The 14,336-nt window shown below is 39.9% G+C and overlaps 1 protein-coding gene across 1 annotated transcript; it reads right to left on the bottom strand.

The window, feature by feature from the left end:
- Nucleotides 1-244: 244 nt before the first annotated feature.
- six2a (SIX homeobox 2a) lies at nucleotides 245-3,723 on the bottom strand. The gene is made up of 2 exons (XM_085369072.1): nucleotides 2,847-3,723; nucleotides 245-1,440 (listed from the first exon to the last, which is right to left on the bottom strand). Exons 1-2 carry the CDS (start codon nucleotides 3,404-3,406, stop codon nucleotides 1,128-1,130), a joined length of 873 nt encoding a protein of 290 aa, XP_085225198.1. The 5' UTR covers nucleotides 3,407-3,723; the 3' UTR covers nucleotides 245-1,127.
- Between the last annotated feature and the right edge of the window lie 10,613 nt (nucleotides 3,724-14,336).

Here is a 14,336-nt window from a genome sequence, read left to right as displayed (position 1 = left end):
ATATTTCTGTAACACTGTAAATATCGACGTTTACGTGCAGATTCTCTAAAATACGTTTTATATATTTTGTCCTCCAGCTTATATGGTTTTATAATATTATAAGGAGGTGACCCGTAAGAGACAAAAAAAAAAATGCCAAGAAAATGTCAAGAATCATTCAGAATCAAAGAAATTCTCGACTTTATTCCACGTGTTTCTTTTTTTTTTTTTTTATTGTAAAGGGTATATGAAACTATAGGTGAATCGTTTTATGTTTCATCATTTATCGCAGAGTTTACATGCAGTCTCTCCCCAAATTAAAATGCAAATAATTATAACAATAATATCAAGGGGTTAGAATATTTTATCTTATCACAGCCCCTATGAGACACGTTTAACTGGCATACTCCATCAGCCCACCCTCCCCCAGACAAACAAACAAACAAACAAACAAACAAACAAAAATAACCGTTTATGGCTCTCTTTAAAAACCCCATGTAAACAGAAAGGCGATGGGTACACGTAACTTTGTGCCCATAGAGTCTGGTGATAAAGGTTAATCTAAACCCCTAAAATAACAACTGTAGGCTAATAGTAACAAGAATTAAGACACTTTATTGTTATTGTTTTCAACAATATAACATATTACGTTTTTACATTCCGGTAAAGTTTTCTTTCTTTCTTCCTTCTTTTCTTCTGTTCTTTCTTTTTATCAATTTTTTATCCCCAGCCCTGCAGCAAAACAAGCCATCTCAAAAAACTACTACTTTTACTTACTTTTTCCAAATTATATTTTCCTCAAGCGAATTAACGGGGGGGAAAAGTTCGGTAGGGTCCTGTTTAAGTATATTTGGAAAGTTCTTAAGTGCTCTGCTCTGAACTCTTGATTCTAGAAAATCCCCGAAACAAGGGCTCGTTCAGTTTGGGGATAAGAGGAGGTGTTGCGCTCACTGGCAGGTTTTCCTCTCTCCACTTGTTGAAAAAGATTTTAAAGGTTGAATATGAGACTAAATGATTTGTTACGGTGGCTGTTTTCGCAGTGTTCCAGTCTGTCTGCCTTGCACCGTGCCGCAAGTGCTTGAAGCTTAACTCACACCACCTCGTAAATTATTTTCCCCAAAAAATGGCGCTCCATTCAGTGACGGCTTTTAAGAGCCGAGGTCCACTAGATTCGAAGACATAGGGTTCAGTATGGTGTCATGATGCAATGAGTGGTGATGGTGCATCGAGTCTGGGCCGCTGGGTACCGGGATTGCGCTGGGTCCCGGCGGGGGCGCAAGGCCATGCAGGGACGGTAAACCGGGGTTTGCGCCGAGGAGCTGAGCCGGACTCGGAGACGTATGATCCGGAGTCCCAGAAGGTGTTTTATCGTCGTCCGAGCTCCCCAAAATAGTTTTATTTCCATTAATAGAAGAAGTCAATGGGTTGTGACTGTTGCCGTTGGAGTTCTCGTTGTTTTCTCTGCGAACAGAAACCAAAGTCACACATCAGTTTGGTACAAATGCGGAATTACAGCACATCTGCGAAAAAGTGCATAACAACCAGGAAGATTTAGGTGAACTGAAATTTTCATATCTCGGAGTAAAACCTACAGGAACAAAGACACCAGCTAATTGTAGCTTAACATGTTTAAGATTGCATTAAAAATATGAACATGAACACACACTTGAATTAAAGTGGCACACACAATTCTGTTGTGTTTACTAGAATATTTATTGGGTTGTGACACTTTTACAACAGCCATAATAATCTCATTAATGTATCAGTTCTTAGTCTGGTTATTTATTAATGTTCACACGAGAATACGTTGAGGCACGTGTGCCCAGATGCAATCACTTAGCCAGCAAAAATAATTAGAGGGTCAATTCACTACAGAAGCGCTATATTAAATATCAGTAGTAGAGAGTGACTGGAAGATAATAAATCCATCTGACTACTGAACTTGCATGAAACTTTTAGAGCAAGTTAATTTAACCATAGTGACCCGTGGAGAAGCTCAACCTGAGGAAGTCCTCGGCCACTCGAGGAGAGCTTGTCCACAGCTCTAAATAAATGACAGGCCTAATCATTCTGAAACGCGTGCGTACTGCGTATGGCATAGTTCATAGGTTTGCTGTGAGGCTTTTCTCAGTGGGAAGACATGATTTACGTGGAGCTTTCAGCCCAAATTAGTGGCCAGGGGGTGAAAGAAGACACCGACCCAGTGAACACCTGACAAAAACACATCTCCCGCACCTCTCTACATGCCTGGCTGTATAATTTCCAAACTCTGAAATGTGCAAACGACTCATAATGAAATGTCAGCCTGGCTGATATGAAGACCAGACAACAAGCCACATCAATTACACCGCAAAACATCTTTCATACGTGTTCTGATATGTTTCCTTGCATATACCATGTGTTCATCCAGTGTCTGTGATTCACAGTAGTCTGCATATATTTCTTCTCTGATCTTAACGTGAAAGTCAAGTTTCATGTTATAATCAGTGTGGTTACTAAAACATAAAAGTGGGGTAAAAGCAACTTTTATAACCTTGTAATTTACCTGACAACGCGTCTTTCATTTCGTGCGTTTCAACTTTTAATAGGGGCTTATACAGTTATCACAGAAATACACACAGTGTAACTTTAATTTGTGGCGATTGAATAAGATCTGAGAATATGTCCATGCTATCTACGTTAAATAAATTTCCAGATGTAGGTCAGAAATTTATTTTTGCATACAGAGTCAGCAGTGGCAGTCCGTGACTCAGCAACAGTTTGGAACTACCTCCTATGTTTTGCTTGATGTGACAATGATAAAAAAATAAAATAAGATAATCTAATCTGAGATTAGCGTCTGTTTTAAGAAGTAAATATACTCCTACCTTTCCTTTGCCTCAGCCGCTCGATCTCTCTGCCGTCGGTTTTTGAACCAGTTGCTGACTTGCGTGGTCGTGAGTCCCGTGGCCTCGGCCAGCTCTCTTTTCTCCCGTGGGGATGGATAAGGGTTGTGGGTGTACCACTCTCGGAGGATACTCCTGCTCTTCTCTTTGAAGCAATAGCTCGTCTCCTCTCCGTCCCAGATAGAGCGGGGCAGGGGGAACTTTCTCCGGACGCGGTACTTCCCTACGGCGCCGAGCGGACGGCCTCTCAGCTTCTCTGCCTCGATGTAGTGCGCTTTGAGCCACAGCTGTTGCAGCTTCGGGTGGTTGTGCGGCGAAAACTGGTGGCTCTCCAGGATCTTGTAGAGCTCTCGGAAGTTCCCCCGATGAAAAGCAACTACGGCTTTCGCTTTGAGAACACTCTCATTTTTGTGGAGGTGCTCGCACGCCGGGAGGGACCACAGAAAGCGCCCAAGACGCTCGATGTTCCCCCCTTGCTGGAGGACTTCGCAGACACAAGCCACTTGTTCTTGCGTAAAACCAAACGTCGGAAGCATGGACATGGCGACAAGTAAACCAATACAGATTATATTGTACCTTACTTCCACGTCTCTCCTCTCAGTGTCTCATTAAATCAAAACGCATTAAGTCCATAAGCGTCAAAAAGTCCCCAAAAGAGTTACCTAAAACGTAAAAGTGCCCAAGGTTAGGCAAAGTCCAACTGCGTATTATGGAATAAGCTCAAGTCCGTTCAGCCATGCGAAACCCCAGGCGACTATTCTCCATAAAGTTGCTAAGAAAGAAAGTTGCTACTCCTTCCACCGTACTCCACCTTTTCTATGCCGTTTCAACATAAACTACTCCCGGAGACCGGGCTCGCTGGCTCGTTTTAATAATATTATTCTAAACTGGCAAGACAAGCGATTATATGAACTCTGATTGGTCGGTTATCTGACCCACGGATGGTGAGGATAAGACAATAGCCTTAGTCAAATTATTTGCCATGGTTACGCTGTCACTCAAAGTAACCCGATATGCTTTGAGGTGGCTCCCTGGCAAAATCAACCTGATTGTTCCCTTCACGACCAGCCCGCCTACCAATAGAAGAATTGCTCAGATTTTTCCTTCTAAAACACTTTTTTCTTCCCCTTCACGTTGACAGACACCTCAGGCAGCCAAAGAGCGTAAAGCTGTGAGGAGCGTGGATGAGAAGAGCGGCGTTGATCCCACAGCCCGGGGAAGGATGGCGCCAGAGTGCACGGAGCCTGCTGCAGTTTGTCTTCATGTCCCTGGCAGCTCTCACAAATCAATCAAGATCTCCTTAATGCTTGGAACTTTAAAGTTAGTGTCTTCATTATTCCAAAGACGTGAAATAACTGTCAACAAGTGACAGATTGTTAGACGGGTTTGAAAAAAAATGTTGCCACTTTTTTATAAAGTATATTTTTCTTCGAGTAAACGAAAAAATATAAATATGACCAAAAGTGAGTCAGACTATTTCTGCTTCCGAGGATTGAAACGAGACTTAAACTCTAAGGTGCTGATGTGGGAGTGCAGCGAACCATCACCCGATTTGTTAATTATAATATTCACAAACCGGTATTCTATAGAGAGGTATTTAAAATAACAAAAAGACGTTAGAATAAAGTTTAAAAAGTTATTTGTTAAACAAGTAGACTTTGTCATACTCTCAAATACGTCGTATCAGTTTTAGACCTAAATAAACGTGAAATTTCTATATTAATAGCAACTAAAGAAATCTTTTAATTGTTTTGCGAAGTATGTGTTGAGCTGAACTGGATTATGCATGTGATGACAAAGATTATGAATATCTAAATGAGTGGCGAGGAAGCAGCTGCAGGAGCGCACAGATTGGCAAACAATCTCAAGGTGTGCAGCCGCTTCATGGGGAAATAAGGTGGTCGTGTGCGCAGTGGAGTGTGCGGGACAAAGAGCGGAGAAGAAGGAAAGTCTGGCAGGCGACATCGAAGAAGAAAAACGGCTTCAATCAGCACACCGGTGAGACAAATATTTTCGTCCGTATTTCAGTCATCTGACTCACGAGGTTTAGCGCATCAGCGAGTAAATTATCTCAAGGACTGACATATGAGATCTGAAGACAAGACCTAAGTAATCATTTTAATATGACGATTACATTTTTTTTTTGAGAGTATGGCTGTAAGGAGGGGAGCTTATGTGAAAGTGAAAGGTGTTTAAGGGTAAAAGGAGAGGAGGCTTTATAGTTAACTGAGGAGAAGTGAGTGATGTGAGGTACTTGTTGAAATGGTAGGGCGACCTAAAAGAAACCGGGAGCAGCCCGATGTGCGCAAAAACTCAGGTTTGTAGTTGGACTCAGGTACACGAGGGAATGCGTGCGTGTTACTGACTGCTGAACCAAAGATTGACCAGTTGGTAGATTTCTATCGCCTCACCATGGGACCGCTTCATTAGAGATACGATTGTCAAGTACACCCACACTCGGTGTCACATCACTTCACACACACACACACACACACACACACACACACACACACACACCATCATCCTCATGTCCTCATCATATATTATCAGTGTAGAACTAAAAAGCTCGGAGAGATTATTATTATTATTATTATTATTATTATTATTATTATTATTATTATTATTATATGTTGTTGTTAATATGATTTAATAGGAGCAGTTTCGTCATAGGCTTACTTGAATTTTAGAATTTTGGAAAGGTTGCAAATAAATTACAGCAGCTACCTTAAATCGCAGGCATGTAAAATTAAAATGGTATTGTCGGTCGAAATCATTTAAGTAAGTTACCCAATCCACAGTCCACCATCCATCCAATCCATTGTCAATATTTCTCGCTAAGGCAGTGAGGCATCGCAGTCGCTGCTGTTTTTCTGTTATTTTCTCTTTTTTTAAAATTAAATTAATAAATTATTAAATTAATAGTGTAATTGTGAAATTGGTTCATCACCACAGACGAAGGCTCCTGTAAGAGAAACCTCATTCCTGTTTCCGCCCTGTGTCCTCCCTCAGTTTAATAAATTGACTTTGGTTTCGCCTGAAGCCCAGTTCTCAGAGTATTACGGCATTAGGCTGACTGACGGTAATCGTCAGGGGACCGGCACCGACCTGGCTCGCCTGGATAGTGAGAAAATTAAAAGGGCAATTTAAACTTATAATAATAATAATAATAATAATAATAATAATAAGATAAGATAAGATACGATAAGATAAGATAAAACTTTATTAATCCCTCGGGTGGGTTCCTCTGGGAAATTCGGTTTCCAAAAGCACAGCACCGATAATAATAATAATAATAATAATAATAGTTTACATATATTATATTTAAATTATAATTATATTTATATATATATTTTAACTTCACCCTGCGCTTGCACTTTTAATTCAGACTATTAATAAAAATCATTGTGAGGCCTGTAAACAAAATTTGACTGATATGAAATTTTAAACCGATTTCAGATAAAGCTTATCATCTCAACTCATCTAACGCAAACACCCAAATGCCCCGTAATCGAGTTTGATGATCGAGGTTCTCCCAGTGGCGAATGTGCTGCTGCGATTACACCGGCAGCAATCCAAAGAAGTTACTCTGTACACTCAAATATTTGTGATGAGGCTAAATAATTTGTTCGCTTGTCCTTACAGACTGATGATGCTCCCTATTGAACTCTTTTTATTTTCTCTTTCTCTCGCTTTTTTTTTTTTTTTTTTTTTTGCTCAAATGTCTTGATCTCAGCTTAAACTTCAGCACTGAAGATTTAACGAGAATAAGGTCTGAGGCTACATGTGAGCACCTGTTCAGTTCAGTTCATCATAAGTCTTTGTGTTACTCTCATATGATCATACCTTCTTACAGGTATTCAGTCTAATTTCCCATCTCTGTCAAAATAAGTTTACATGGTATCAGATCTTTGACATAAAATTCTTTCAGATAATCTAACTGTCCCACTTGTGTTTTTGACATGCTCCTGCTCACACTGATATTTGTTATTTTTGAAAATGCCTGTTACATCTTATTCACTGTGCATTTGATAGGTTAACGATTAGAAATGTCCATAGCCAAATCAGAGTAGAGTTAAACAAGCACTGACAATATGACTGCATATACAAAGTATCTTCATCGCAGTGGGATTGGCCAGGTCAGATCTGTGTCTATATATTGGCAGTGACAGGGGTCCAATGTCTGGCTCTTGACAGTGTTTGTAAACCACTTGTTTCCAGGGATCAGTTTGATCAGAAGGATCTGTTTCTGAAATGGTAATTATTACAGCTGCTGATGAATAGAGATCATGTTTCTCCTAATAGCCAACCCCCTATTTTCACAGCCTCCCACTGCTCACCTCAGCCACTCTCCACCACGACCTCCTCTAATTGAGCTGATTATTGCAAGATGTATGCATGTGTGTGTGTGCGTGTGTTGTATAGACTGTGTTAACGTATACAGGAATAGGATGTGGCTTGGATTGGGTAAGACTGCTGCTGAATACACTGACCTGAGACAAGCACAACACAAGCTTGATAAGTATCAGTTTTTTGGGAAAGACATCCAAATGTTAGATAGAGGGAAAGAAATTATTAAAGCCAGAACCTCTGTGTCTATACTGGTTAAGGGGATGTGAATGAGGGCCTATCCAATAATTGGTTGTTTACATCTATCTTGTTACCCTAGAGGCTAGGGCTATCCTATAGCACAAGGAGGAGATTTCACTAAACCACACATGCAAGCAACAAGGAGGGGGTCGTCATTGAGGGGCGGGGCAGAGAGGGGTGGGTGAATTTGCTTGTGTGGGGTTCCTGTGTTCATCTCATGAAAGGCTCTGACCGGTTGGCAGGTTCATCAGATTGGACGGTTTACATTTCAGGCCCTCCCTGCACTATACGGGCCTGGCAATTTAAATGGCAGTTAAAAGGTGAGTCAAGCATCACCTTCAGTTGATATTCATCACAGAGTGCACACACACATAGCAGCATAAACAAAATCAGATAGGAAAGATTTTCTCAAGCACCTTCTTTTTTTACTTGAAGCGCAAGCTATAGTAGGCCTCTATGAATTTATTATGACAGCAGTATAAATAACTATAAATGTTAACTAAAAGCAAAAGATTCGGTCTTAATTATTTTGCTTTGTTTAGGTTGTAAAAGCTTTTGAGACATCAAGGTATTATTGTAATCAACCATGGGCTAAAAAATGCTTTGAGTATTCAACAAGTCTGCCATATTGTCAATTGATTACCTTCCTGGATCTCACATAAAATAATCAAGAGGTCGTACTCGACCAAGATAGTTCGTGAAAAACAAAACAAAACAAAACAAAACAAAACAAAACAAAACAAAACAAAAATTCCTACAATTAAAATCATTCTGTGCCTCATACAGTTTGATGTACCATATTAATCACCTAACACCCCACTGTCCCCTCACCACCACCACACTGCTCTGTAACATGCCTATACCAAAACTGGAGCTGGTCTGAATACTGGAGCAAATCGCTACAAGTGTGTGTTTTTCTGCAAAGCTGGTTAACAGAGTTTGTATATATGCATCTGTTTTGTGTGTGTCTGTGTGTGAGAGAAAGAGAGTTGGTTGCTGCTGAAAGTAATTTATTCGATCAATCACTCCATTTGATTCCTGTTTATTTTCAGGAGTTGCATGGTCACTTCAGCCACACACTGAGCTCTTTATGCACTGCCAAGGCTTTTCCCCTCAACCAATAAGACTGTATTTGGCTATAATTTGGAGAGGAGAGCGGTTCCAGCACTTCTCAGATATTTCATGGTTCCCTGCCTTTATGGTGAAATCCCCTCAGATCTGTTTCTTGTCAAACTGGCAGTGTGCAGACATGCAGGTATACCAGCTTCATACATACACTGATTTATATCAGCGCTGTGGGCTTGTTTTAAATGACTGCAAACACGCTCCTGTGTGGAACTAATAGTTATCATCATACATAATTTGGAAAATAGGGCAAAGTATGCAGCCTCGTCTTTTAAAGGCATTACTATGAAGTAAGGATTTTATTTCTTTTCTTGTTTTTATTTTGCCTACATTGGATAAGACTAATAAAAAAGCCTTTTTAGAGTAAACTTTTTGTTTAATCTTAAAACCTACAGTTGATATGAACTTTCATGCATAGTTGGTGCATCTTGTGATGCTGGTTGTTAATAATAAATTGCAAACCTAGCAAGAAATTAACTCGCTCCTTTGCAGTATTTTGTTACACCAAGCAACTAAGAAACCACCATGGGACCAATATGTAGGATCAGATAAACTTTGGTCTGCTCTGCATCAAAGTAGACAGAATGCTGGGCGGTATAATTGGATCATGATAACCAAATGCTTCTGATCATGTAATATTTGCAGCAGAACACAAATACCTCTTTTGCCAAGAAATAGGAGGGAAGATTTTGCTCCACCCCTAAAATAAATATAAAGGGGACTTGAATGTGATACCACAAATGTTATTTCAGTGTGAATAAGGTCAGAGCTTATTTTGGAAACTGGAAGCAGTAACACACAAAACAACATTTCAAATTACCCACAGAAATCTCTATAGCTCTCTGCAGGTTTTACAGTCCTGTCTGCTTGTTAAGTCTTTCAGTAAAGATAGCTTGGATGGCCAGGTTTCTATTTTTGTTCAAGAAAATATGTGAATTCATAAACTGAGTTTTCTCTTTGGGTTGAACCTGGGAGACTGTAAGATTCCTGTGTGAATCTTTGAGTTCTTACAATTGTATTTAAGCTTTCTACTTATGGCGAAAGTCTGCAGAATTTCCTTAATGTTTTTTCCTCATGCAACATTCTTCCTTTTTTTACAGTGCTGGAACTCGTATGTCAGGAAAGAATTTATTAAAAGCAACTGGAGTAATTAGCAATGTGCTAATGCTTGAATTTGTATCCATTCCTGTATGTAGGGTTTTTTACAGCACTTCGTGGTTTTAGTTGAAACACAAGGCCTGACCCCATGTCACTGGCCATATGGGCAGTAAATACTTCCATGATAGAGTCAGTGGTTGTACTGATACTGTACCAGAGAGAAATGTCTTGTTATATCACGCCACACTGTGTATTTTATTGCATGGAGATGACAGACAATGACTTTTTAATGTGATTGGTGCTTTGTTTAACTGTGTTCTGATACACTGGCTTGAAAAGTTTACTTATTTTATTTTTTCTACAAACCTCAGTTGCATTTGCGCTTAGATACTAAATGCTAATGCCAGCATTGCAACATTCTCGAAGAAGCAAATCCATCATTGTCTTGTTTAGCAGGATTAATGCTAATAATCGTATACAATCTGGTGCCACTCAATAGCCCATAATTTTCACAGTTCGTATTTTAACATTTGTTGTGGGAAATGCACAACTTGAGGATAAATTTCATTTCAAAAAGTACTTAATTTCATTGAGATTTCAAATAAGTCACAAAAAACACAAGTGCTGGGTTACCTAAAATGAATGGGGCTATTTTTAAGGTCCTTAGCCACACCTGTTCATTTCCTTCTAAAGATTCGAAAGATAAGCAAAGTCAATAGGACTTATCCTCTGGGCACAGTAAATCTGCCAAGTTTCATGGAAATCTATCCAGTATACCTTGAGACTTTTATCTCTACATACCAAATCTGTAAGAGACAGACAGAGAAATACCTAAAGTCAAGTCAGTTTCACCTTCTCGACACCATGGATAGCTGTAACAAATGAAAAAAAGTTGGCAATTCAGTGACTGAGATATTTCATTTTGAACCAAAGTGATGTACTAAATAACCATAACAACATTCCCAAGAGCAATGCTGTAACCATGGATAATGATAATAAGAATGCAAACATGCACAAAGAAAGATAAATTCTCTCAGACATCTGGTTGTTGTTTTCACAAAACACAAACCTCATTTGGGGACTTATTCATGGTGTCATCACTGGTCAGATCACCCCAGAAAGAGAAGCGTATCCTTTGGATAACATTGTGGTGCTGTTGCCTTGTCTTTGCAGTGTAGTTTTTTTATCTTTTTTTCATGCATTCAGTAAATCTGAATCCTTCAAAAGAGCCCATTAAATGTGTCTACTTTCATCATCTAAATGACTTCTCGGACTATGATTCAAGCCATCCATCAAACCTTTTGTTGCATTCTGCTCACTATTGAGGATAACATGAGATATTGTGGAGATGAAGGCAAGTGTTTACTTTGTAAATAGAAGTGTGCACAGTGTGCCACTCATTTGTTTTTATATGGAAGCATTAGATTTCGTGATAGCTTTTTAATCCTGCCTGCGGGGTACATTAAATGCCTGCAAACCTTCGTCCAGGAAACTAACAATTATACTCAATCGGAGCATATGGAAACCGCAGCTATTCAAAAAAAAAAGAAAGAAAAGAAAAGATGGGGCCTAAGCTGAGGAACTGCCTCATACATCATTACACAATATTGCTTATAGTGTTCCTGTTTATGCCCCTAATTCGACGTCTTACTTTCTAAAACTTTAGTTCAAATTAAATCTGGATTTGCACAGCTGTAACATTATTAGATTTCTCAGTTCAAAAATGTCTCTTGAATCGGTGCATACAATATAGGTACTAAAAGCAAAGACTTATATTCTGAATGATCTTCATATGTATTTTCTCTCTGGACCATAAACTTTTCAGCTCCTTTAAGTCTACAATCTGCTAAAGATGTTTTTAATGGCATTTGCAATTCTTCAAAAATCACAGTCTTAGAATATTGTACTGTGTTTAGGGGCTATAGCTGTGTGGGACTAGATCAGATTTAAGCTATTTCTTTACATAATCTTTCGACTTAAATGTTCATTTGCAAATATATATTTCTAAACATACAGTTTTACATTCCCTGTATTATCTGCAGCCTTAGCAAAATTACGGCTAGATGAAGATCTTCCTGTTCTTCCTGTTCTGTGTTTTGAGGCCAATGTCACTGTGACCTTCTCACCCTGATTTCTATATAGTAGCCACACCTCATACTTCCTGGATGAAAAAACAACAAAGCAGTAAATACAGCGCGGCGGCCGAGCAGCAGGCTGAGTTCACTCAGACGCTCACTACTCGCTAACTGAATCTGACTCCAACTGCCACTCACACAAAACTTATTTAAGTATCTTGTTCTTTAGTGATTTCTCGGAGGTGGGGGAACTGCCCGCTGAACTGAGAGTTTATTTTGTGGGTCAACTCTTTTCGCCACCATAAGCCACTGCAGTATGTTTAGATTTGCCCCAAAATCAAACTTTAGGTAAATTCTTCCGTAGCTCAGAGGAGAAAAGAGGCCATTACTGTATTTGAGTTTGCTATACACCAACCTACTGTGAAGCTATTTAGGATTTCATGATCAGGTTGCTTATTCTTATTACTAATGGTTTCCATATATTAGTCAATACAGTAGAGCTCATGACTTAAGTACACGTACGACTAAGTTGCCATTAGTGGATCTGCACGTTTTTTTCATCGAGTGTATTATTCTCTGACGTGCCTCTACAGACCACCCCGATAAAGAGCGAGACGAGCAGATAATGATACAGAACACGAGCTACGACGTATATCAGCTCTGGAGGTCCGTTCTAGTGAAGATGCGGCTGCTGGACGGTGAAGGGATGATGAGCTTTCACATAAGCAAGAGGGGGATTACTGTCAATTGCTCCTAAATTGCAATAATACCCGCTGCGGGGCCACCCACGCATGTGCTGAGAGACAAGTGATAAATTGCTACATATGTCCATTCCACAGTGGCAACTACTGATACCAGCACACTGCCCTCAACAATCTCCATTCCTTAATGCTGCCTGTCGTACGGAAACAAGCTTTTACTGTAAGAGGTATTAAAAATCTAAAATTTAAACTTGGTTATGCGGGTTCAAAATAGTGGGCTGTCTCGTTTCCTTAATATGTATGGCAGGCTAAATATTTTTGTGAAAATCATAAAAATATCTCTAAATAATTAAGATCTGAGAAGTAGTTGAAAGTGCGCCTTTTACATTCACCTTAAAAATCCAGTTAAAGTTTAAACAGGATATATAAACAGCACAGGACCCCATTTTAAAGAATTCCTCCACATAAGGAAATTCTTTGCTGCTCAAGATAAACATGGCCTATCGTGTTTTGAAACTAAAACCTTCTGTGTGTTCTCATGAAGGAATAAATGGTAATTATTTCAGATCAAATCATTCCTCTGCCAAAGAGCCAAGCAGATGGCTAATCCAGTCTCAATATCTAATCAGAGCAGTCATCCTAATGACAGTATAATTTCATAAGAGGCCTTTGTCTCAGAATATTCAGGAGCAGCATGGGGAGATCGGAGATATTCATCATCAGCACAGATTGGAAACAGGCTCTAATAAATGACACATTTGCTTCCTGCCTGTCTGTGTAAGAGGAATGGTAGAATGCAGTGAATGTGGTACAGTGGGCTTGATTGTGTTGGTGTGTGTGTGGAGAGGCGGTGGCATGGTTGGAGTGTGTGGGTGGTGGACAGCTGCTGCACGGCTCTCCGTGTGCTTTTCTGAATATGCACGTGTATGTGTGATATGTGTACTGGTGTGTGTGCGTGGATGTAAAGGATGTGTGTGTCTGCCTGTGTTGTGTGTGTCCTTCAGAGTTTGGTTTAACTAATAGACGAGGCATTAATGTAGAATTTACACCTTGAGGTCAGGGCAGCAAAAACCTAATGAGTGCATGCCATGCAGCTGGTGTCTCAAACGTGTGCGTCTTTTCTTGCAGTTGTGTTTTAGTGCACTTTGATCATTTTCACATTTGTTTTTCTAGAGCAACAATGATGAATGTCTAATTCAAGCAAAAAAAAAAAAAAAGGAATAAAGAGAAATGACAGCTATAAAATCACATGTGGCAGTAAAATCCAGTCCTGTTCCCGAGTGTGCATCGCATGGAGACATCCACCTGTGAAAAGACATATTATTTACAGCACAGCGGGAAGTCACAGCAGCCCAGCATGGACAGATAAAAAATATATACACGCATGAAGGCAGGATATTCTTTTAGCCAGCTCAATGCTCTGTGCTGTTTATCATGTCGAGTCTCAGCTCGATATTTCCGGCAAACTGCATGAAGCCTGACGTTGTGCTTCTACCTGGGGAAGGAGTGTCCTGGGGTCAGGAAGCGATTGCGACACACACACTCACACAAACACTTGTACACAAACACTAATACACAGTGAACTGGGGCCTGACTTCCTTACTCGTTCGCGCGTTATAGACGAGCAGACGTTAAATTCATTCACCTCCACACGCACACACAAGCACAGATGCGAGCTCCAGGTTTGCATTAGGATGACAGAGGGTGGAGGCGGAGTCATATTTACATCAGCCAGTGTAATATTATCAATAAAAGCCAAGAGGACAGCAGCTTGCCATAACTCACTTAGGCAGGGAGTAACACAGCTGCTCAGAGTTCATCTTCCTCTGACTCAACAGAGGGGATGAAAAGTTACAGCGGTGACAAAGAAGCAGTGGGGAAGGAAA

This window comes from Diplotaxodon limnothrissa, linkage group LG13 (assembly GCF_057381915.1).
Source record: "Diplotaxodon limnothrissa isolate DT_005_m linkage group LG13, D_limnothrissa_male_GT1.1, whole genome shotgun sequence".
Lineage (NCBI taxonomy): Eukaryota > Metazoa > Chordata > Actinopteri > Cichliformes > Cichlidae > Diplotaxodon > Diplotaxodon limnothrissa.
Note: the sequence above shows the minus strand (reverse complement) of the source record. Positions and strands in the feature narration are given on the sequence as shown.